The 22,860-nt window shown below is 31.5% G+C and overlaps 1 protein-coding gene across 1 annotated transcript; it reads left to right on the forward strand.

The window, feature by feature from the left end:
* The first annotated feature begins 10,779 nt into the window (after positions 1-10,779).
* LOC139483543 (perlucin-like protein) lies at positions 10,780-12,112 on the forward strand. Its single transcript, XM_071267558.1, has 3 exons — positions 10,780-10,862; positions 11,316-11,412; positions 11,728-12,112. The coding sequence occupies exons 1-3, from the start codon at positions 10,818-10,820 to the stop codon at positions 11,940-11,942; spliced, it is 357 nt and encodes a 118-aa protein (XP_071123659.1). The 5' UTR covers positions 10,780-10,817; the 3' UTR covers positions 11,943-12,112.
* The last annotated feature ends 10,748 nt before the right edge of the window (positions 12,113-22,860 follow it).

Consider the following 22,860-nt stretch of genomic DNA (forward strand, 5'->3'; position numbering starts at 1 on the left):
AGTTAATTTAAGAGTTATCTCAATGGCACTCATACCACATCTTCTTATATTTTAAAACATTTTGCCATTATTTTATGTTTGCGTAATTCACATAGCTTGTTAAGTTGCAGCATATTTAGGCATCTCTGGCTATAGGTAATTTATCGTATATAATTTGGCTAACTAAAACAATTATAAAGCACTTCACTTATATTGTTAAATTCATTAAACTTTTAAGATCAATATATATTGGTTGATAATTTTTATTCACCAACATTATGCATTCTTGCCAAAACTCGTCGTCTTCTTTTACCAATAAACCGTTGCTACGTTTTTCTTAAGCAAAATTAAATAAATTGTTTTGACCAGAAGCTTCAATTGAACAAAAAACAACTTTCTGAACAATGACGTAATTGTGATTCTAGATGAATTAATTTAACTTATTGGAAAAACATGTCAATTAAATTCCTAGAATATAAAAACAAAACAAACGGACTGTATATTCGTATTATAACAACGACATATTTATACTTTCCTACTAACTTATAATAGGAAAACACCAAGAAGATGCCGAACCTCAACTTAACAAACGGAGTATTAGCGCTATAAAATCAGGTTTAATCCAGTTTAGTACAGTATTTTTGTGATTTTACTTTTTTAAAAGGCAACTAGATGTTTTCCTCTTATTCCAAACGTTATGGTACACTGTATTGTTAAAGGTCAAATTATAGGGCTATTCGGCATATTTTCAACTTAGATATGCCACGGATTTTTCAGAGTTTGAACTTAAACTAAAAACTATGTACTGCCACTCCTTTCACTTTATTCTAATTTGGCTGCAGTTCATGAATGTTGATACTGCCACTCCCTTCACTTTATTCTAATTTGGCTGCAGTTCATGAATGTTGATACTGCTGGTAACATTCCCAAGATATCTCTTTATGAGATGAAACATTGAGATTATATCTGAAGTGAATAGTATATATCTATCCAAAAAGAGTCATTCGCTGTGAAACAGCTCAGTTTACAAAATGCAACAATTTCTAACAATTATTTAAGGAAAAAAATCTTTAAAAACGATTTTTCTCACAAAAAAAGTTGTTCACGTTTCTGACATGAAATGTCTTTAACCAGTTAAACTTTTCTAAAAACAAGTTAAAACGTTAACGAATACTATGAAGGTAAAGTTTAGTAGTTGATCATTACAAAAATTCAAAATTATATAAATTATTTAATTCTGCCTCTGTCTCTTTCTTACTGTAGGTCTATATTTCTATAAAAGTGCACCAGGTGTGCCTCAAATAGTCATTTAAAAAATATTGCCACAATCCATAATATTATCTCTTACTATACACTTAACATATATTAGCCAATTTATGATTATAATGTCTAAAGAAAGACATGTTTGCAAAAAGAGTACGTATGCATTAACCTGTTTGATTTATGAATTCACTAACAATATAGAGCTAATTATAAGGTTTGTCATAACACGAGCAACATATCGGATACGGGATCTGTTTACCCTTCAGGAGCACTGGCCATCCCCTCCGTATTTTGGTTCGGTTTGTGTTGCTTGTTTAGTTGACTACGTTGTGGTTTGTATACTATTATTGTCTGTTTTCTTTTCTTTTTTGGCATGGCGTTATCATTTTGTGTTCGATCTACGAGTTTGAATGTTCCTCTGGTATCTGTCGCCCCTCTTTTGTAAGTTCTCCTCTCTAGGATATAGTTGTTACGAAGATGAATAGTTAAAGAGGTACAGTTTTAGCTGTTAAAAGAATGTCCTAAGGGAAATTGTATGTCTATATTTACAAAATGGCAACGTTTAATGTGTTCTATATTTTGTGAATACATATATATGTAGGTTTAAATAGTGTTCCCCATGAAATGATGTCCAATGGACATTACTTCACGGATATGACCTGTGAAATTTCGTTCAGAATAGAATTTAATCATAAAATATTGTCCATTTCTGTGTAGGAGTGTCCCTTGAAAAGATAATCTATTTTGACCTTTGTTTGATATTTTTTCATAGTGAAATAATGTCAAAATAGCATAGAAGTTTTGTTTAATACCAACATGACCAAATAATTTAATTAACAAAAAATGATAAGACTCAATCGACATTTGTTTTTAAATTTACAGTAGGAATCAATGATTTGTTATAACATCTTTGGATTGTCATATTTAAATTGCTTAATATTTCATTATAATTAAACTCTGGAGGGTATTGACCATCACACAAAAAGTCATTTAGCTGTGTATATTCACCACTTTCCATTGTTGTTTACATCTGTGTTGTCTTGATTTAGATTTTAATCATGATTTAACTAATTGATTAAACCATTTCAATGATTGCTAAATTATTGCCCTTCTTTAGGGACAGAAAAAATAGCTTCACTGTGAATAATTGTGCTTTGTGACATATTTTTATAAAATATCAATGACATAATGTCCAAGTACTATGGGATACACTATTTTATTGTTGATATTATGTCCCGTAAACTAAATTTCACAGATCAACTGTGATATATAGTTCAAGAAAACACAATTTCATGGGACAATTTTTTGGCTTACATATACACCTAAGAAATAAATGGCTAAACGATGAGTCATACGCATAAACTTAACTGTTTCTTAATTTTTTAAAGCAGGAACAACACATTACTAGTACCTTATTTGTGATGCCTTAGGAATATGAAAATATAAATAGTAAAAGACTGTTTCATTGTTCATTGATAATTATCTATTGTTTGTGTCCCTCACAAATTCATGTACCCACACACATGTTTCCTTTACGTGTAAAGTATATTCGTTTAATAAATTTGACAGTTGGTTGGGTTCAAATGCTATTAAAAAGTGCTAAGACATGTATAAAAACAAATGGTTACGTCTCTAAATATTTTTCAATTTCTAGATCAGCCAGGCAGGGGTGTCCTATAGCCCCTTTTTTATATATATTACAAGCAGAGCCCCTGGCCTGTGCAATAAGGGCAGACAAAGACATTGCAGGTATTATGCTGCCCGGGGAAGAAAATGGGGAGCTAATAGAAACCAAATTGAATATGTTTGCTGATGACACGCAATTATTTAATAAAAATGAAAGTTCCGTTAGAAAATCTTTCGAAATATTAGACAAATACGAAAAGGCCTCGGGTTCAAAAATTAATTACGAAAAGACTAAGGGAATAAATATTGGCGCAAATAAACGCAAACGGCCTACTTTTAAAAAGATAAGCTGGACAACAGATAACATAAAAACACTAGGTATTCACCATGGTTATAACATTGATAACGATAAAATATGGAAATCAATATTGGAAAAAGTACAAAATTGTGTACACATCTGGAAAAGTAGAAAATTGACATACTCTGGAAAAGTCCTTATTGTTAAAAATTTAATTATTTCAGTGTGTGGTTATGAATTAGAAATAAGAGGTATACCTGAAAAACATAAAAAAGACTTAAATAAGATAATATGGGATTTTATTTGGGATGGTAAAGTGAATCAAGTAGACCGGAAGGTTTGTTGTTTAGACGGCAAAAAGGGGGGCATGGGGATGGTAAATTTGGATAGTTGGATAGAAAGTAAATATATCAAATCGATATATTCAATATTACACAAGCCATTATCAAGTTGGAATGCGATAGGTAAATTTTGGTTAAAAAAATATGATAAAAAATTTGCAGATAAACTTTTTCTGTGTAGATGTTCAGACCTTTCAGGTCTTGAGATAAAAAAACTACCACATTATTACAAAAACGCTTTACAATCGTGGTCAAAATTGACAAGGATCACACAGGGTATAATAACTAATAAAATGGAAGTAAAAAAACAGCCTTTATTTGGAAACTCAAATATTTTATTTCAAAGAAAATCTATATTTTATTCTTCTTTTTCAAAAAGTCTAATAAAAACCATTGGTGATATATGGGATGATAATACCAATGAGTTTAAATCGTGCAATGAAATATATCAACAACTTATAGATAGACGCAATTGTATTTCGGAATATTCACGAATTAAAAGTGCCGTACCGCAAACTTTTATACAGGTTTTAAGAAATAACGATGTACAACGCACTTTAAAAAACTACAAAATCAAAATTTCTGAAAACTTTGAATTTATAAATCCAGATAACAAAATCATTAAAATCAAAGATTTGACATTAAAATATCTTCAGTTAAACTTAAACATAACTGAGACCCCTAAATGTCAAACAAAATGGGAAAATTTGTATAGCGAGTACATAAATTGGGAAAAAATTTGGCTAAATCTCAGTAAACTGGATATTAATAGAAAAGTTAAAGAGTTTCAATGGAAATGTATACACAGGATTATATATACAGAAAACAGACTGCAAATAATGCGTATGTCAAATGGAAAATGTCACTTATGTGATGAAGACAATAACATTGAAACTCTTGAGCATTTATTTTACCAATGTAACAATGTTAAACCATTGATAGAAACAGTTATCAGAAATTTACAACTGTGTAACTTAATAAATAACGATGCACTCGTTGAAAAAGATATTCTATCAGGAATCTGTTTAGATAATTCGAATAATATAATTGTTAACGCAATAATACTTTATTTTAAATGGGCTATTTGGAAAATACGTAATAAATGCAAATTCGAAAAAAATAAACTGAGTATGCAGTCTATACAGGCTTTGTTAAAATTGCATATGAAAAACGAATTAAAATTACTTTTACTACGGTCAGATATAAAATATATATGTAGATTAAAAATTGAACTCTTTATCGGAAATATGTAGGTAAATATTTTTAGTTCAACTGCTCTAAACTAAAGGTGTGTTTGATTCCATATGTAATAATAATACTATATCTTAGGAAGAACGTAGGGAACACTATGTTTGTTTGGTATTGGTTTTTTTGTACTGTAATTGATATTTGAATCTATGTCTGTGCATATTAATATGTTTATTTGTAAATTACACATATCACGTTTCTTATACATCAGTACTCACCACATGTGCTTTATACTTTTATAATCCATACGTCAGTCACAGAATCATTTCAACTTTTGTTCATTCACATTAATTCAATAATTTCTAATTCTAACTATAACTATTATTATTTTTTCAATCAAATATATAGTTTTCACGTTTAAATCAACACATGTATAATGTAAGTCAGTAAACCGGATATACGTTAATTATTATGAATTACAGTGCCAGTGATGCGTAGCAGGTAAAATCAATTGTATTGGTTATTTTTAAATGTATACTTATGTAAACTATGGGAAGTTTAAACTCATTTGATATTTTCCCTGGTCAAGTGAGGCTGTTAAAAAGCAGGGGTCCCTAAGTATGCGACCTGGGCTACTTAGGTATTTATATAGCAGGAAATAATTGAATAAAAATATTTGTTATCGTTAAAAAAAAAAAAAAAAAAAAAAAAAAATTTGACAATTTGAAACCTAAGTACATTACACAACAAAGTAGCATGATACACGGATGTAATTCTTCTTCATTCCGGTTCGTAATTTTTACATTGAGTCAAATAGTTCACCAGGCTAATAACATTGACAATCATATAACGGTTTTTTCTCAACATTTCTTAACCTGCATCAAAAGAAAGAGAATCGTTTTATATCGGTTTCTTATCCATGGTATCTTAGCCGTATGTGGCACAACTTTTAGGAATTTTGGGTCCTCAATGCTCTTTAACTTTGTACTTGTTTGATGTTATAACTATTTTGATCTGAGCGTCACTGATGAGTCTTATGTAGACAAAACGCGCGTCAAGCATACTGAATTACAATCCTGGTACCTTTGATTACTATTATCGATGCTCTTCAGCTTCGTAATTTATTCGGCCTTTTTAGCTATTTTTGATTTAAGTGTCACTGATGAAATTTGTGTAAACAAAAGCGAGTCTTGTGCACATGCACAGTTTCAAACATGGTAGCAATGATGAGTTTTTCGTTAGTCTAATCATTATTTTTTTCAACTTCATAAAAAAGGAGATGTGGTATGAGATAGCTAATCAGACAACTACCCAGATACTTTCAAATAAAGTGGATCTACAGAATGACAGGCAGGCATAAATCCTATAACAATGGGAAAAAAACAACATACCGTATAATAGGCCCAGAAATTAAGAATATGAGACAACTGAATTGAAATGGCTTATGGCCTATTCTATAACCAAAAACAAATATAAAAACTACTGAACTAACGGCTTCTGACTTCGGACGTGCACTAAAAGAAAGTGGCGGTGTTAAACATATTTTTGAATGCTCAAATCCTTCCCCTAACCTGGAACAATGATGTAACAATACATTGTAAGAACCTACAAACAAATTTAAATATTACATAATCAGATGTGTAAGTTGTGAGCCTATGCTTCAGGATAATGCCGTACTTTGACAGACACTTGTTTGGCCTAACTCAGGATATTGCATTTAAATTGTTTCGATCCCAATTAAAATGTATATTATATACCCATTACATTGTCATATGGACAAAGAGTTCTATTTATTGCTATTATTTATTGAAAATGTCATATTATCTATTTATTAACCACCAGCTTTGATTATATTACCGAAAGAAAGGAACGTAAACTATCATAATACAAGTCCATTTTCTAAAGTATTACTATTTGTATTGCAATTTTACAAAACATTCATCACTATTCTTTAAATCAATAATACAATTATATCACTTATATTACGAAATAAATTTAGAAATCCAAAGTATGAACTTTAGTGTTCCATAAAACAATTCTACTTATGTTCAAGGTGAATGCTTTTAAAAACAGTTTAAAACCATATTGTTGTATTGGCTGGAGATAAATCAATTTATATACAAATTTAAGTGTTGAAATATAATTAAATTAAATTCCTCGCAAGCTCCGACATTTTCTATTATACTGACCATGCACAGCAATTTCTACTGTATCGTGTTGATACTAGTTAGCTTTCCAGTTGCTGACAATCTAGAAACAACATTAGCTCAATTCGAAATAAAATCACTTCATTGGATTCCACAAAATTCATTTACAACTGATTTGTATTCCAAATCAGCCAAACTATGTGCTTTATTTTGTGTCTTAAACGAACAATGTGCAATTTCAAGTTACTCTGAGGTAGCACGTACATGTCGGATAGACCATTCCGGGAAATGTTTCTTCCTGATTGAACCTGTAAATGAATGGGCGGTTGTAAAACGAAAAGGACCACGTGAGTATACATGTACATTGGACTCATTTTCTACCGTATAATACACAATCGTATTCCATCAGGGTCTTGTCTTTAAGAAACGAACACATTAGTATCCTGTTAATAGAGATATTTTGCACTTGCTATACCATTATGCATTCACCTTTTCTATTGTGTAAGTTGATTCATCCTCTTACTGCATTATTTGCTAATCCGTGACGATTATAACCTACTTAAAACCAACTTATTTTCGAGACTATTGCGAGTAGAAAAATAACGCAAATAGAAATCGTCGCGAATGCAAAAACCTAGGATGTTTCCTTATTATATTACATCAAGTAAATTAGAAAATGTCGATAGTTAATAGCCGTGGAGTGGATTAGAAAGGATAAAATGCGATATTAAGAATCCTCGAAAATAAGTTAGGTGACTTATATCACGGAAGAAACCTGAGTGCCCGGCAAAAACAAAAGACCAGTATGACAATCTTAATTGTGATAACGCTGTATAAATATTTACCCAAAGTAATACCTTCACTTTAGAAGTTCACATGTGATCATGACGTTAATGCAAAGATTTCCTTTTTTTTTCAAATTTTAAGATAAGTAACCACAAGGTTGCTAAATGTCACAATTGTCAAAGAATGGTATATAAATTTGGTCAAAAAGTATCAACAAAGTTTAAGTTAATGTTTGTTTAGGCCTTATAGGAAATCACAAACAATACAGAACTACAATGAAAATTCTAAATCTGGAAAACTCTGAACGAATAACAAAACAAAACAACTCACACACATTAAAAAGTAAAAACACAAAGATACTGAACTCCGAGGAAAATTCAAAAAGGAAAGTCCCAAATCAAATGGCAAAATCAATAGTTCAAACACATCAAACGAATGGATAACAACTGTCATAATCCTGACTTCGTACAGGCATTTTTTTATGTAGAAAATAGTGGATGGAACCTGGTTTTATAGCTAGCTAAACCACTATTTTGTATGACAGTCGCATCAAATTCCATTACATTGTCAACGATGTGTGAACAAAACAAACAGACACAATAAGTATAAATGTCAAAAATAGGTCAACAACAGTCAACATTGTGTTATCGTCGTAATCACAATAAAAAAAACAACAAATGTAACGAAGAAGCACAAAAAGGCTTACATCAAATTTAACATCCTCATTTTGCTTATATTATACTATTTTATTTATCTATGTAAAATCTACCGATAAAGGATGGAAGGTTTTTAGTACTGGTGTAAAAGTACGTGTTTAAAATTTGCACAGGTACACATAAAATAATTTTGTCGTTCAAAGTATGACGGCATACATAAATGCAGAGTCACGTAAAGTAGATATCACAAAACAACAGACTTAACAGTAAAAGTAATAATAATAAATAAAATAATTGTGTGGTTTAAAGTATGACGGGATACATAAGTACAGAGTCACGTCAAATGAATATCACAAAAAACAGACTTAACAGAAAAAGTAGTATTAATAAATAAAATAGTTTTGTCTTTCAAAGTATGACAAGACACATAAGTAAAATTATATTAATAAATAAATATTTGTGTCGTTCAAAGTATGATGATATACATAAGCACAGAGTCACGTCAAATGAATTTCTAAAAAACTGACTTAACAGTAAAAGTAATATTAATAAAGACAAATAAAAGAATACTATAACACGTTATTAAGATGATAACCAACGTCAGTGCGCAAAATCTATACTTCAAGACCATCTTGTATTATTTGTGAAGTTGATACACGAGTAGATTACAAAAGTTTGGTACTTGAGTTTGTACAGGTATTTCCCTTTTTAAGGTAGATAATAAGTAAATGTTTTTTGAGACAGAATTTTCTTATAATTTTCCAAAATGAAGATTTTACTATGTTTTTTTTTAAAATATAATAATTAGTATGGGTCACCGTGCTATTTTTCACGCTATGAGTCGTTGAAAATTGCTTACATTGGGTTAGTTTGTTCATGTTAAAACACATAAGAGTGCATAAACAAATTCTATGAGATAGAATTTTGAAATAAATTGTGAGAAGATAGATTTCATAATATGTTTTAAGAAAATAAAAAGAAAACATGGTGTTACCGAACTTGTTTTCTTGCCACATCTAAAAATAAAAAAAATCCCTATCAGCCTAGTATAAATTTTGTTCTAAAAGAGTTATCTCCCCTTAAATGGCACATTTGAAAAAAGCTAAAAAGGTTGATATTTGTCAAAATATTTTGAATAATACAATAAATTAACAAATTTTCTTTATATAAATAAACAGTCTAACCATTAAATTGCAATTCTTTTTCCTAATTTGCTGATTTTGGCAAATAACTAGTCCGATTTTATACTGTGATTGTACAATCCAAGATGGCGGTATTCCATGAATCTACCTTAAAACATGTGGATTCAACCTGGTGTTTATAGCTACTTTAAATCCATACTTGTATGAAAGTCGAATTAAAATCCATTATATATAACACAATGTTTGAGCAAAACCACCATACACACTAGTCAGGAGCCTGTTTGTTCAGTGGTTGTCATTTGTTGATGTTGTTCCCAAAAGTGTTTCTTTCCTCACGTTTTTTTTTCTTTCGTGTAGACCGTTAGTGTTCATGTTAAAAGTCATTTCAGGATCCTTAATTGGTTACTATTTACTGTGCGCCTGTAATCTCAATCACAAATCATATGTATATGATAGTCAATTAAATAAATAAATAAAAACTATTTCATAAACTTAAGAAACAAGCAGAAATGAATCCCATTTACGTTCAAAATCATTCAAAGATAGAAGTAAACATTCTGGATTCAAACATAACTTTTCTCGTTGTACTGAAGAACCATTGTTGGACTTCGGCTGAATTCCATTTTTTGTTTTTGTTTCTATTGTTGTCTCTTAGATAAATTCGCCATTTCCATTCCGAAGACAGTTGCTTTATTGAAACTTATACCACATCTTTTTTTATCTAATTATTGGAAATTGAAATAAGATCGATGGATGTTCTTTACAAGTTTACACAAATTTATTTATAGTGTTTTGGAAAACAAGTAATTGCAACTTATTTAATCCGTTTCCACTTTGCGAATGCAAGTGCTGCCTTGTTGTTTATGTACGTTACATGTACATTCTGATTTTATCCTGTTTACACAATTCATTCGTTTTCTGCTCCCTACGCCTGGCTTACTGAAATTACAGTAATATTTTAAATGAATTTCAAATTTGATTTCAAAATTGTATAATATGTAATTGATGAATATATCTTATGTGTTTCTTTCCCTTTATAATTGTTTCTGGTGGTGGTTTCCTACACATATCATCGGCAAAACTTACATTTTAATGTGATCTGTGAAAAGGTAAGACTATTGCCTTTTGTTTTCATAAACTATATATTTTTGACTGGATCAAATTTAGGTAATGCATTTTTTTATTATATTTATCACACATTGAGTTTCAATATTGTCATCAAACAGTCAGTTCTTATTTGTTTACATTAAAAGACAAAAAAACAACCCAAAATGTGTACCATCTATTAGAATAAAGTTGATTATTTGTAAAATTTTGCTTTTTATCTTAATACTTACAAATGTATTTCAGTTCAAATAATCTTCAACGGATGTACAACTGCTGGTCCATCAATGTATAGGATCTTTGATGAGCATGTTAGTTGGACCACAGCGAAGGTAAAAAAAGTTCATATTTGAATTTATTGTAGCTTAACATGAACATTTTAGCGGCAACCGAGACGTTTCACACCAAACTAAGTGTTGATCATAAAGCTTTGGCAAGGGTCATAACAGATCAGAATTGTGATATCTAAAAGTTTAAAAAAATATATACCATAGATACAACTTATATTACCTCATGTGTATCAATTTTACTAGCTTGATTCTACAGTTATTATGAATAAAAAACATTGTGTTGAATTGTTATGTTTAATAATAATGTTATCTAACCGAAATTTAATTAATATGTTTAAGAAAAAAAAAAAAAAAAAAAAAAACGATTCAGACAATTGCTTCAAATACAGTGCAAGTTGGTACACATAACCCTCTGTGTGTCATAATTTAACAAATTAGGCAGACATAAAAATGAAAAACAACGCAAAACCCTGATTATTTGTTTCTCCATTTTAGCAAAACTGTGAAGGTCTTGGTGGAAAACTTGCTGAAATAGAAACGCACGAAGAGAATGAGTTCATCAAGAATGAAGTAAAAACAAGAGACACCGGAGGTACATTTAACTATTTTAAATGTTGTCCTTGAACATGTTTGAATGATCTTTATTTAAATGAATTGAAATTCAAAAACAAATATTATGTCACATAAACTGATTGATAAGTTGGCATTAGCTTAGGAGCACAAGATAAGTGTCATTAGTATGTTTAAAAGAGATAGTGCAGTTTAGATTGAATTTCATTTGTTTGTTTAAAATAATAACAATTGTTTGCAATACAAGGTTCATGTCAGTATTTCATACAATGACACTTCAATATTTAGATGGTTATCAGCAGTAACAAAATATTTACAAACAGTTTCCCTTTTTCAGTGTTTGGTTACTGGCTAGGAGGATACAATTTTAACCAAGATAGTGAAATGGAATGGATAAGTAATCCTAGTCAAGTTATGCCATTTGATGACATGTATCCAGGAGAGCCAAATAATCCTTCAGCCAGTTTATGCATGGGTACATGGAAGGTTTATGATTATAAATGGGGTGATTATGGCTGTGGAACTACAATCTCATATATATGTGAATTCTAAAGAGACAAAAACATACAAAAACATATTTTCGATTCTGAATATGTGTTTCCATGCTTCTTACTACAATTGAACAAAATAAACAAAGTACTTTAAGTATATTTATCGGTGATAATATATTGCGATAATGAACTATGTTCGTGTCATGCACATGCATGTTTTGATAAGTTCACAATTGATTGGAAAGTGAGTAACATAACATGTCGTCGAACATTTATCCATATTAATTGTGTTTGTCAATAACCATTTGGTATTCAGACTTGAATATCATACACATGTTTACAATCTTCATCGCGACTCCAGTAAAATTATCAAAATTAATGTCGATGTAAACATTTACTTGAAATAATCAGGTATAACAACATCACACGATAAGGATATTTCAACTTACCTGTGTAAATCATCCCTGCACTGGGATACATTTTCTCATGCTGCTTAAATAAAGTACTATAATGGATTTTATTTATTAGCCAGATTGATATGCATAATTTTGAAGAGTTAGACAAACAGCAGAATTTTGAATACCATGCATTCTCAACCAAATTGATAAATTTTAAGATTGAAGCGTTGTATATATTTATCATATTCGTTGTTTCACTTTTGTTAGTATCGAATGAAATAAAAATACAAATACAATCGTTATGTCGTTTTAATTAAGTCACCAAAACGGAGTTTTTGGCGACTTATTGTTTTTGTCCCGTTTCTTATTATGGCACCCTCAACGGAGTTGGGGTGACGTATTGTTATTCTACGTTTCTTTTTAAGTCACCAAAACGGAGTTTTTGGCGACTTATTGTTTTTGTCCCGTTTCTTATTATGTCACCCGATCGACAAAGTCAGGTGACATATTGCTTTTCCTCTGTTTCTTTTTCCCTATTATTATGGCACCCTCAACGGAGTTGGGGTGACATATTGTTATTGTTCGTTTCTTTTTGTCTTATTATGGCACCCTCAACGGAGTTGGGGTGACATATTGTTATTGTTCAATTCTTTTTTTATGGCACCCTCAACGGAGTTGGGGTGACATATTGTTATTGTTCAATTCTTTTTTTATGGCACCCTCAACGGAGTTGGGGTGACATATTGTTATTGTTCGTTTCTTTTTGTCTTATTGTTATATTTATTCTTCCACACTTTTTTGTCCATACTATTTCTCAGAAATGGCTTGAACAATATTGATGGAACTATACCATAATGTACATTAAATAGTGCAGTGGGGTATGGCAACATCAAGATGGCTGCCGTTGCCATAGAAACGAAAGAAATGTGAAAAAATCTAGTTTTTTGTTTTCTCGAACTGTTTGGATAGACTTGAACTCAGAAACATTATATTTTAATACAATGTAGATGCCCACTATATACAGGTATTGGATGATTTTGACACTCATTGGAACTACTATGTTGCCATGGAAACTACACCAAAAATTTCAAAAATATCAAAATGCTCAAAACTTAATGAAACTTCACAGTAACGATGAGCAACATTGGAAGATGTGGAATTTGGCGTTGGAATTTCCAAAAATATCTGTTGTTACCATGGAAACAATGCAAACAGGTCAAAACTTTTAATTTTCACAGAACATTCCAGAACATCAATGTTAAATTTATTCTAGAGACATTAAATGGTATATGATGGTATATATGATTATGGAGGGAAAAAATTGCAGCGGGGGTTTGACCTTGGAATATTCAAAATGGCCGCCGTTACCATGGGAACAACAACATTATGAAAAACTTCAAAATGCTTTAAATTTAATGAAAGTTATAACAAATGTTGCCTAGCTTATGTAGACTTAACTTTTGAGTTTCGAATTTTCAAAATGGCCACCGTTGCCATGGAAACAGCAAAATTTTTCTAAATGGCTGACGCTGGCCTGGCAATAGGGAAAGGGTGCCATCCGCTATTGCTTGCAATGGCAAATCTTAAACTCAGAAACATTATATTTTGATACAATGTAGGTGCCGGCCATATACAGGTGTTGGATGATTTTGGCACTCATTGGAACTACTATGTTGCCATGGAAACTACACCAAAAATTTCAAAAATATCAAAATGCTCCAAACTTCATGAAACTTCACAGTAACGATGAGCAACATTGGAAGATGTGGAATTTGGCGTTGGAATTTCCAAAATATCTGTTGTTACCATGGAAACAATGCAAAAAGGTCAAAACTTTGAATTTTCACAGAACATTCCAGAACATCAATGTGAAATTTATTCTAGAGACATTAAATGGTATATGATTATGGAGGGCAAAAATTGCAGCGGAGGTTTGACTTTGGAATATTCAAAATGGCCGCCGTTACCATGGGAACAGCAACATTATGAAAAACTTTAAAATGCTTTAAATTTAATGAAACTTATAACAAATTTTGCCTAGCTAATGTAGACTTAACTTTTGAGTTTCGAATTTTCAAAATGGCCGCCGTTGCCATGGAAACAGCAAAAATTTTCTAAATGGCTGCCGCTGGCCAGGCAATGGGGAAAGGGTGCCATCCGCCATTGCTTGCAATGGCAAATCTAGTTATTATTATGGCACCCTCAACGGAGTTGGGGTGACATATTGTTATTGTTCGTTTCTTTTTGTCATATTATTAGGTCTTTCCACTTTTCTGTGGAAAGACCTATTGTTTTTCTTCTGATTTTTTTTTTCTTCCGCCTAATTTTGTTCTTGCGATAAACATTTGTTTCGCAATATGTCGCTTAGATATTTGGTATATGATATCGAACAGTTTATGCGCTTTTGAAATTTACCCTGCGTAAACGAATACTTTTCTTTGTAGGAGTTATCTCCCCAAACACTGTTTTCCTTGTTAGCGCATCTCCTTCGCAACCGTAAAAGATTATGACAAATTTATTTTACAAAATTGCTCGTTATATCCTTCGCATGATTTGTCCTATTTTGACCGAAGCGATATGACCGCTCCATATGAGAGTTATTTCCCCTTATGCATCTGATATAAGTGATATGAATTTCTATCTTATAAATCATAAGTGATAGAGACCTAGGATCTTTTGATTTGAGGTCCTTGGTCCCAAAAAATGAAAATTAGGTCAAGGTCAAAGGTCAAGGTCATATTCTAATATTTGAATTTGGCTTATTTTCACTTATATCCAAAGACTGTATAAGATATCAACAAATTATTTTTACTAAATTGTTAGTTGCGACATGTCGTAAGATGTAAATTTTGATTGCAAGCGTACGTTGAATGTAAAAGGGAGTTTTCTCCCCTCTTGTATTTAAAAATACGCGTTTGGTGATATAACTCATTAACTAAATATAATAAAGACCTATGGTCTTTTGATTTGAGGTCCTTGGTTTATGACCTTGAAATTGATCTCAAGGTCATAGCTTAATTTGACGTTCTAGATTTTGACCTTTGCTTTTATTCTGTATGTATACATGATAAAGATATACAACTTTTAGAAAAAGGTATCAAACCATTTAACCTTGTAAAAAACAACCGGAAGTGACCTTTTGTAAACCGGAAATAGCTATTTTTTTGTACTTTATTAATATAAAAGTATATAGAACCAGATATTTTTGGAATCAGTGTCAAGTAAATATTCAAATATAATCGGAAGTAACATTTTTCAAACCGGAAGTAACAAATTATCTCCCTTATTTAAAAAAAAATGTATGGAAACAATATATTTTTGGAATCAACTTACTAGGAGCTATCATTTGACGATTGAAATGACATTTTAAACTTAGTTTCACAACTTTTCATATCAAAATACATTGTTTTGATGGAAAGACCTTCAATTGTTCTCTGAACAATTGGTTTTTAATTTTTATATTTATTCTTCCACACTTTTTTGTCCATACTATTTCTCAGAATTGGCTTAAACAATATTGATGGAACTATACCATAATGTTGACCACCACATTAAATAGTGCAGTGAGGTATGGCATTATCAAGATGGCTTCCGTTGCCATGGAAACGAAACAAATGTGAAAAATTTCTGTTTTTTGTTTTGGTGAACTGTTTGAACCCAATGTCCATGATACCAGGGTGTCATCGTGGCATAATTAGGGGGGCTCAAAGATGGGTGGGGTCATTTTTGTTTTACATTTCCTAAATATTTTTCTGTATGTAGAGTAGATGGAATTATGATTACTATTATGAATATTTAGAGACACCTGTCTGCTCCAATATGGAACTTATTTTATTTCAGTAGGTGGTCTCCTTGGCATAATTTTAGGGGGGGGGGGGTCAATTTTCATGGAACATTCCAGAACATCAATGATAAATTTATTCTAGAGGCATTAAATGGTATATGATGGTATATAATTATGGAGAGAACAATTTGCAGCAGAAGTTAAACCTTGGAATTATCAAAATGGCCGCCGTTACCATGGAAACAGCAAAAATATGAAAAACTCCAAAATGCTTCAAATTTAATGAAACTTATAACAAATGTTGCCTAGCTTATGTAGACTTGACTTTTGAGTTTGGAATTTCCAAAATGGCCGCCGTTGCCATGGAAACTGAAAAAATGTGAAAATTTTCAAAAGCTTCAAAATTGATGAAACTTAAAACAAATTTTGCCTAGCATATGGAGACATAACTTTTGATTTTAAAAATTTCAAAATGGCCGCCGTAACCAGGGAAACGGCAAAAATGTAAAAACAATCAAAATTCTTCAAATTTAATGAATCTCTACACACATGTTATCTGGCATCATGGATACCGCATAACAAATGATTTGGGGTCCGTTTTGGTGACTTTTGTGTTAGCATCCTAACACAGGATTACTTGTTTATTTTGCTTTTTTTGTTAACTGCTAATAGAGATCTTGAAAATATAGAAAATAAAAGAATGAAAAGAAAGAATTCCAACGATTATTTAAAACTCTAACACATCAAACGAATGGAAAAACTTGGTACAGGCATGTTCCTGTATACGAAATGTGGGATTAAAACTGGTTTCAAAACAAGCTAAATCTCTCAATAATATAACAGTTGCATAAACATTCCAATATATTGACAGCAATTTGTCAACGAAACAAACTGACATAATTGGTACAAAAATCAAAAATAGTGGTAGATCACTTAACTTCGTGTGTAATCATCTCAATCACGATAAAAAAAACAAACACATTTGTTGTAAAAATGTAAATAAACAAATGAGATACACAAAATGGAAACACAAGGATACAAAAAATTACAACAGCTCGCAATATTTAATAAATCCTGAACTACTAAAGTCGATGACGAAACGGTTGATCAATCATTACATTTGAAAAATATATAACATATCAGGACACTCTTTTATACGTTAGTTTACGTTTGCATTGTTATCAGTTTACCATCGACTACACTATAATCAATTTTTCCTGTTGTAGCAAACTTGTAATGGGATTGTATTTGTTTTAAAATCAAAACAAAAACAATCTCCTCGCACTACAAACAAGTGAAATGGAAACACTTCACTTATTAAAAAGGTGTAAATATAGACCTGTCTTTTCAAGATTATTTTAAGGTCGTATATATTAGTTTTAATGGAATATTATTAATTATATAATAGCTTAAAGACATGAAATCTTTTCAGAAACATTCGTAGACAAATAATGTTACACGGTGCAGAGTTTCAAGTCTAGTATACAGTAGGGTTCAGATTCATTTTAGATTGACAAGGTCAAGTTTTGATATTTGAATGCATCGGATATTCATTATATCAAGAACTGGTTAAACTGCGAATCAGTGTCCTATCAACAACATGACGAAAACAAGAACACAATCAAATCGACTCATTTCTTTACTGAAACTACTGGACAAGTCTACATTTAGACGAGTTCAATTGCTCTTGAATAATACATATACATGTTTGTCCTATATAACACCGCCTGATAGTGTCCTCTGTTCTTGGTTGTTATATCGTTTTTGCTTAGAATAATGGTATCCTTTATATGTACTAAGCCTGTTTGTTCATAAAAAGTATAACCAATTCTGTAAAAATTAATTGTGTGATATTGATAAATCAACTAATCGAATTATTTATATATAGACAAGTTTTCAATAAATGATTAAACAATACATTAATTCACGAACGACCAAAACGACCAACGTGTTACTTTATTAGGGGTGTTCTTCTGTCATGGGTCTAATAATCAGTTTGTCTTTGTGTGACTTTGATTACAAGCTAGTTATATAAATCAAAAAATATAATACACTGTAATTACAATCTTATGACCCAGCACAAAAATTAGAATCTTCAAAACAGCTTAATCTCGAAAAAAATCAAGTACAAAGGTAGATAAAAAAATATGAAATGCTATGCGAAACTATATCGCTTTAAAACCCTCTGCTTATAAACGCTTTGACGAAGTAGAAAAGTACTCTTAAGGATGTAAATTATTAAATAACACTAAACAACTAAATTTTAACTGACATATAAAAAAGAAGATGTGGTATGATTGCCAATGAGATAACTGTCCACAAGAGACCAAAATGACACAGACATTAACAAATATAGTTCACCATACAGCCTTCAACAATGAGCAAAGCCCATACCACATAGTCCCGACTATAAAATCACACTTAATAGTCGGTTTGATCTGAGCAGATCATACTTGACTGAACAATAAATCATTAAATCATGTTCAGTCTTTTAATCAAATTTCAGACTTATACACTGCGGTTAACTGTTCAGACTATTTGTTTACAATCTATTGAGATCTGTTCAAACGATGTTCAGTATTTTTTTACTTGTATTCATAAAGATTGAACACAATTACGCTATATGCTATTAAACCGTACTAAGTTTAAAGCAAGCAAATGCTTTGACCAGTACCTAATTGCACTAGATCAGTCTGAATATTGACCTAAAAACTGAATATGACAGAATAATTTATTGTTCACTCTTTTAAGAAAATTTGAAGATTAAAATGACAGTGTATGACTAATATTTGTTCACGTGTTAATACAACAATGAAAGAGTAACAATTACTGACAATACATCGTCATTTGAAAAACGTTGAAAAAAAATATACGACAAAATATGGTCACGAGTATATTAACATCGAACATGAATAATGTATTTCAAATATAATAACTTTAATACATTAAAAAACTATGTTCAGTGGACCGTGAAATTGGGGTCAAAAGTCTAATTTGGCTTAAAAATTATAAAGATCATCTCATAAGCAACAAGTGTACTAAGTTTCAAGTTGATTGGACTTCAGCTTCATCAAAAACTACCTTGACCAAAAACTTTAACCTGCACGGACGAACGGAACCACAGACGGACGGACGAACGGAATCACAGACGGACGGACAAACGGAGCCACAGAGCAGAACACATAATGCCCCTCTACTATCGTAGGTGGGGCATAAAAACACACAATCAGACGAATACAAAAGTCGACGAAAGACGAATGCATTTGTGAAAAAGAGATAAGTCAATGCAGCACAACACAAACAAAGTGTGTTAAACTATTTCAAAGACGTTAACTACAAGTACTTAAAACTGCAGATCAATGTGAAGTTTTAGACGGACAAGTACAGAAGCTGGAGCAGTAGTATTGATTACTTAACTCATTACAAATACGTTACTGGTGATATATCGGATTATCCAATGAATCAAAAACAAACAAAACCCCCGATAAATATCTTGAAAAAAACAATTCAACATATTTCCTAGTTGACGTGAATATTAGAAAAAAAAACAACTAACCAAAGTTTTACCTGCGTTAATAAAAAAAAAAGATCTTCACTGTGTAAAACGAATTTGTTGTCGAGAATTGTTCCCATAAAATGAATAATAATATTTTCTAGCGGTTCGAAGTAAAGCGGGAAAATATTGTTTGATGTTATGGGTAATATACGTATGGTCTAATCAGAGGGGTTGATTTAGATCTTGGTATGTAGGTATGTTTGATTTGTTTGTCACTTTCTAACCGCCGTTCGTACGTGCATGACTTAAAATGGACGCTGACATCAGAGAAATAATCCAATCCCAAGTACAAAGTGCCATACTAGGAACTCAAAATAAACTGTTAAACAGTTTTACGTCACTGCTCGACGCACGCTTTAAAGGTTTCCAGCAAAACATCCAGGATAGTCAGAAGTCACTGTCCGAGTCACAGTTGGCCAAAATCGACGAGACCATGACAGAGACCTTCGAGTTCAGTAAAAGGGAAAATGAAGAACAGTATAAGCACAACAAGAAGGTTTTCGTGAAGGTTCTGATAGCTAGCAGCCAGTTATAATCAGAAAATTTGAACAATGACAACACTCAAACCGCAAAAAGAAAGATTTACGAAGGTATGGAAATGATAAAGTCAAGACAAAAGCTCATAAAGTTAGCAGATTCTTCAGACGCGGGATGGCGAGTTGTCGACGAATATACCACAAATCCTTTGGCAGAAGATTCCAAAGATGAAAAAAAGAATATACAAGGCACAAAGTAGAGCCGAATCCAAGATAACGAAGTAGAAGGCAAAACGCAAGAACGATACTAGGCCAGTACCTTATAAGACTAAATCAATGGCTCCAGTGAATCCGATTCCAGTCAGCACAAGATGTTTCGCCCTGGGAGATGTTTCATTTGTAGTAAAACTGATCATTAGAAGAGAGGGTGTCATTATGCTACAGTGCAGTATACAAACAAGATAAGTACTAATATGTTTTTATGTAACGTTAGTAGAAGTTCGAGTACACCTTTGTATACAAAACAAACGTTACGTAACACAACATTCCTTAGCAATACACATACTACGATTAGTAGTAATCTTGTTCACTCAGATATATCACCTGTAGGTAGTCTATTTGAAAATGTCAATAACTGGAAAAAGATAGGCGATAACGAACACGTTAATAGTGTTATAAAGAAGGGGTTTGTGATTCCGTTTTTAACAATTCCAGAGAGTGTGGTATTAGAAAATAATAAGTCGGCGTGCAACAATACGATTTTTGTTACGCAAGAAATCGAAAAGTTGTTGAAAAAAGGGTGCATAAGCAAAGTAAAGTAGACATTAGAAAAAAATGTTAAAAAGCAATCACCAGAGCTTTTAGTCAACCTCAAATTGCTACCTTTTACACTGTTTTGAACATGAATACAATGACTCACTTAAGTCGAAATCGATTATCCACAAACCCATGCCGATTTAAGTTGTTAAAATGATTGACGCAGAAAGAGAAGTGTTGCCTTCAACTGCAAAAGTGTTTCCCCGCGGAATAAAATATCCATAATCCTTGTATTTGTATGCACTTGTCTGAACTCAGAAGCATTTTGTTCAGTAGATGTGTATTTTTATGTGGTTTATATGTGCCCCTTGTTTTGTATATATATGAGACCGTTGGTTTTCCTGTTTTATATTAGTAATGGTGTCGCTCTTTATAGGTTAATATTTGGTTTGAGCAATTCTCTGTGTTAAAGGCCGTTTGTTTGGTAAACTTTGAATACATTGTGACTCGGATTTAGAGTTGTCTCTTTTGCACTCAAATAACATCTTATGTATAAATTAACAATCTAAAAAACATAGGAACACAAATGAGAATGCATGTCACCAAAACTTCGAGGACACATACAACTAACATATAACACAATACTACGCACATAAGCAAACAACACGTACCCATAAAACCGGAAGTGAACTCAGGTGTTCTGGAGGGATAAGAAGTTCCTGTTTCCTGAAAGATGCCTCTCGTGTTTCTAGTTTCAAGTTATGTCTGATGAAGGAGGAATTACATAAATAACAATACAATGGAAATCATGGTAGGCATAATTATTCTATTATTTGGAGTTCAAGATCTTATGTCCTGAGTAAGTAACAGTAATGCACGAAGTCATGCCTATGCTGTAATTAAAAAAAGGCACTACATGTCTTGATGAACACACATAAATCACTACATCAGTTGATAATTGAAGAAATTAAAGTACAAGAGATAAATCAAGTTTAATACCAACTTGCTTTGATCATGATCGCGAGATCCTGTAATTGCATTTTATCAAACAGAAATATAATTGGTCACTTTGAGTTATATTACTTTTGCATAAAAAAAAATCGAAAATCAAATTGTTGTTATAAAAATGTAGTAATCTCTCGCTTGCCCAAATTTCAAGAGTGGAAAATCCGTAGAACAAAACAATTAAATTGATGTGGACCAAGTGACATTTTTTAAGCATAGATGAATCAGCAACTATTATATCGAAAAACGATTTAAAGAATGTTGTCAGAAATAAAGTACAAACTAGTGATTTAAAACTAACACCATTTTGCAATGTCACACACGTCATTATAAAACGACAAACTTTTTTTTTTTTTTTCAAGAATTTTAGACTCTGATTGCTTCAATTCCTCACTTTATTATTTTTCTTTTCTTCATAAAACTAAAATCCAAGAATATAAGAACCCGAGAATATATATAACTTTTATCAAACCAATAAATTAGTTTCAACGAGTAAAAGTGATTGCTAGTAGTTCTCTTTTCACTTTATGTATCATTGTCATTTTGCATAGTTTCTTTTGTTATTTACTCTGACATCTGACTTGAATTTTTACATTGAGTTTTACAGTGCGTATAACTGTGTTTGTTTTTCTAAATTAGCTAGAGGTATAGGAGGAGTGAGATCGCACTTAACATGTTTGATCCTGCCGCATTTTGGAGGATCTGACCATTTTTAGTCTTGTATGTTTGTTTTTAATTCATTTATATGTTTTAAGTTTAGTATGACGACCATTTTCATTGAACTAGTATAAATCATTTTTGTTTAAGAACCAGCTGAAGACCACCTCCGGGGTCAGGATTTTCTAACTGTGTCTAAGATCATTCTGCTGTTTTCTTTTATTTGGTTCCATTCTAAATTTTACAGTATGTTTCGCAATGCAACAGCTTTCCACCGTAATTAAAACTACATAGATGTCACATGTCCAAGCATCTGCGAAGTATAACGCTCTAACTTAATTTAGTGT

This window comes from Mytilus edulis, chromosome 7 (assembly GCF_963676685.1).
Source record: "Mytilus edulis chromosome 7, xbMytEdul2.2, whole genome shotgun sequence".
Lineage (NCBI taxonomy): Eukaryota > Metazoa > Mollusca > Bivalvia > Mytilida > Mytilidae > Mytilus > Mytilus edulis.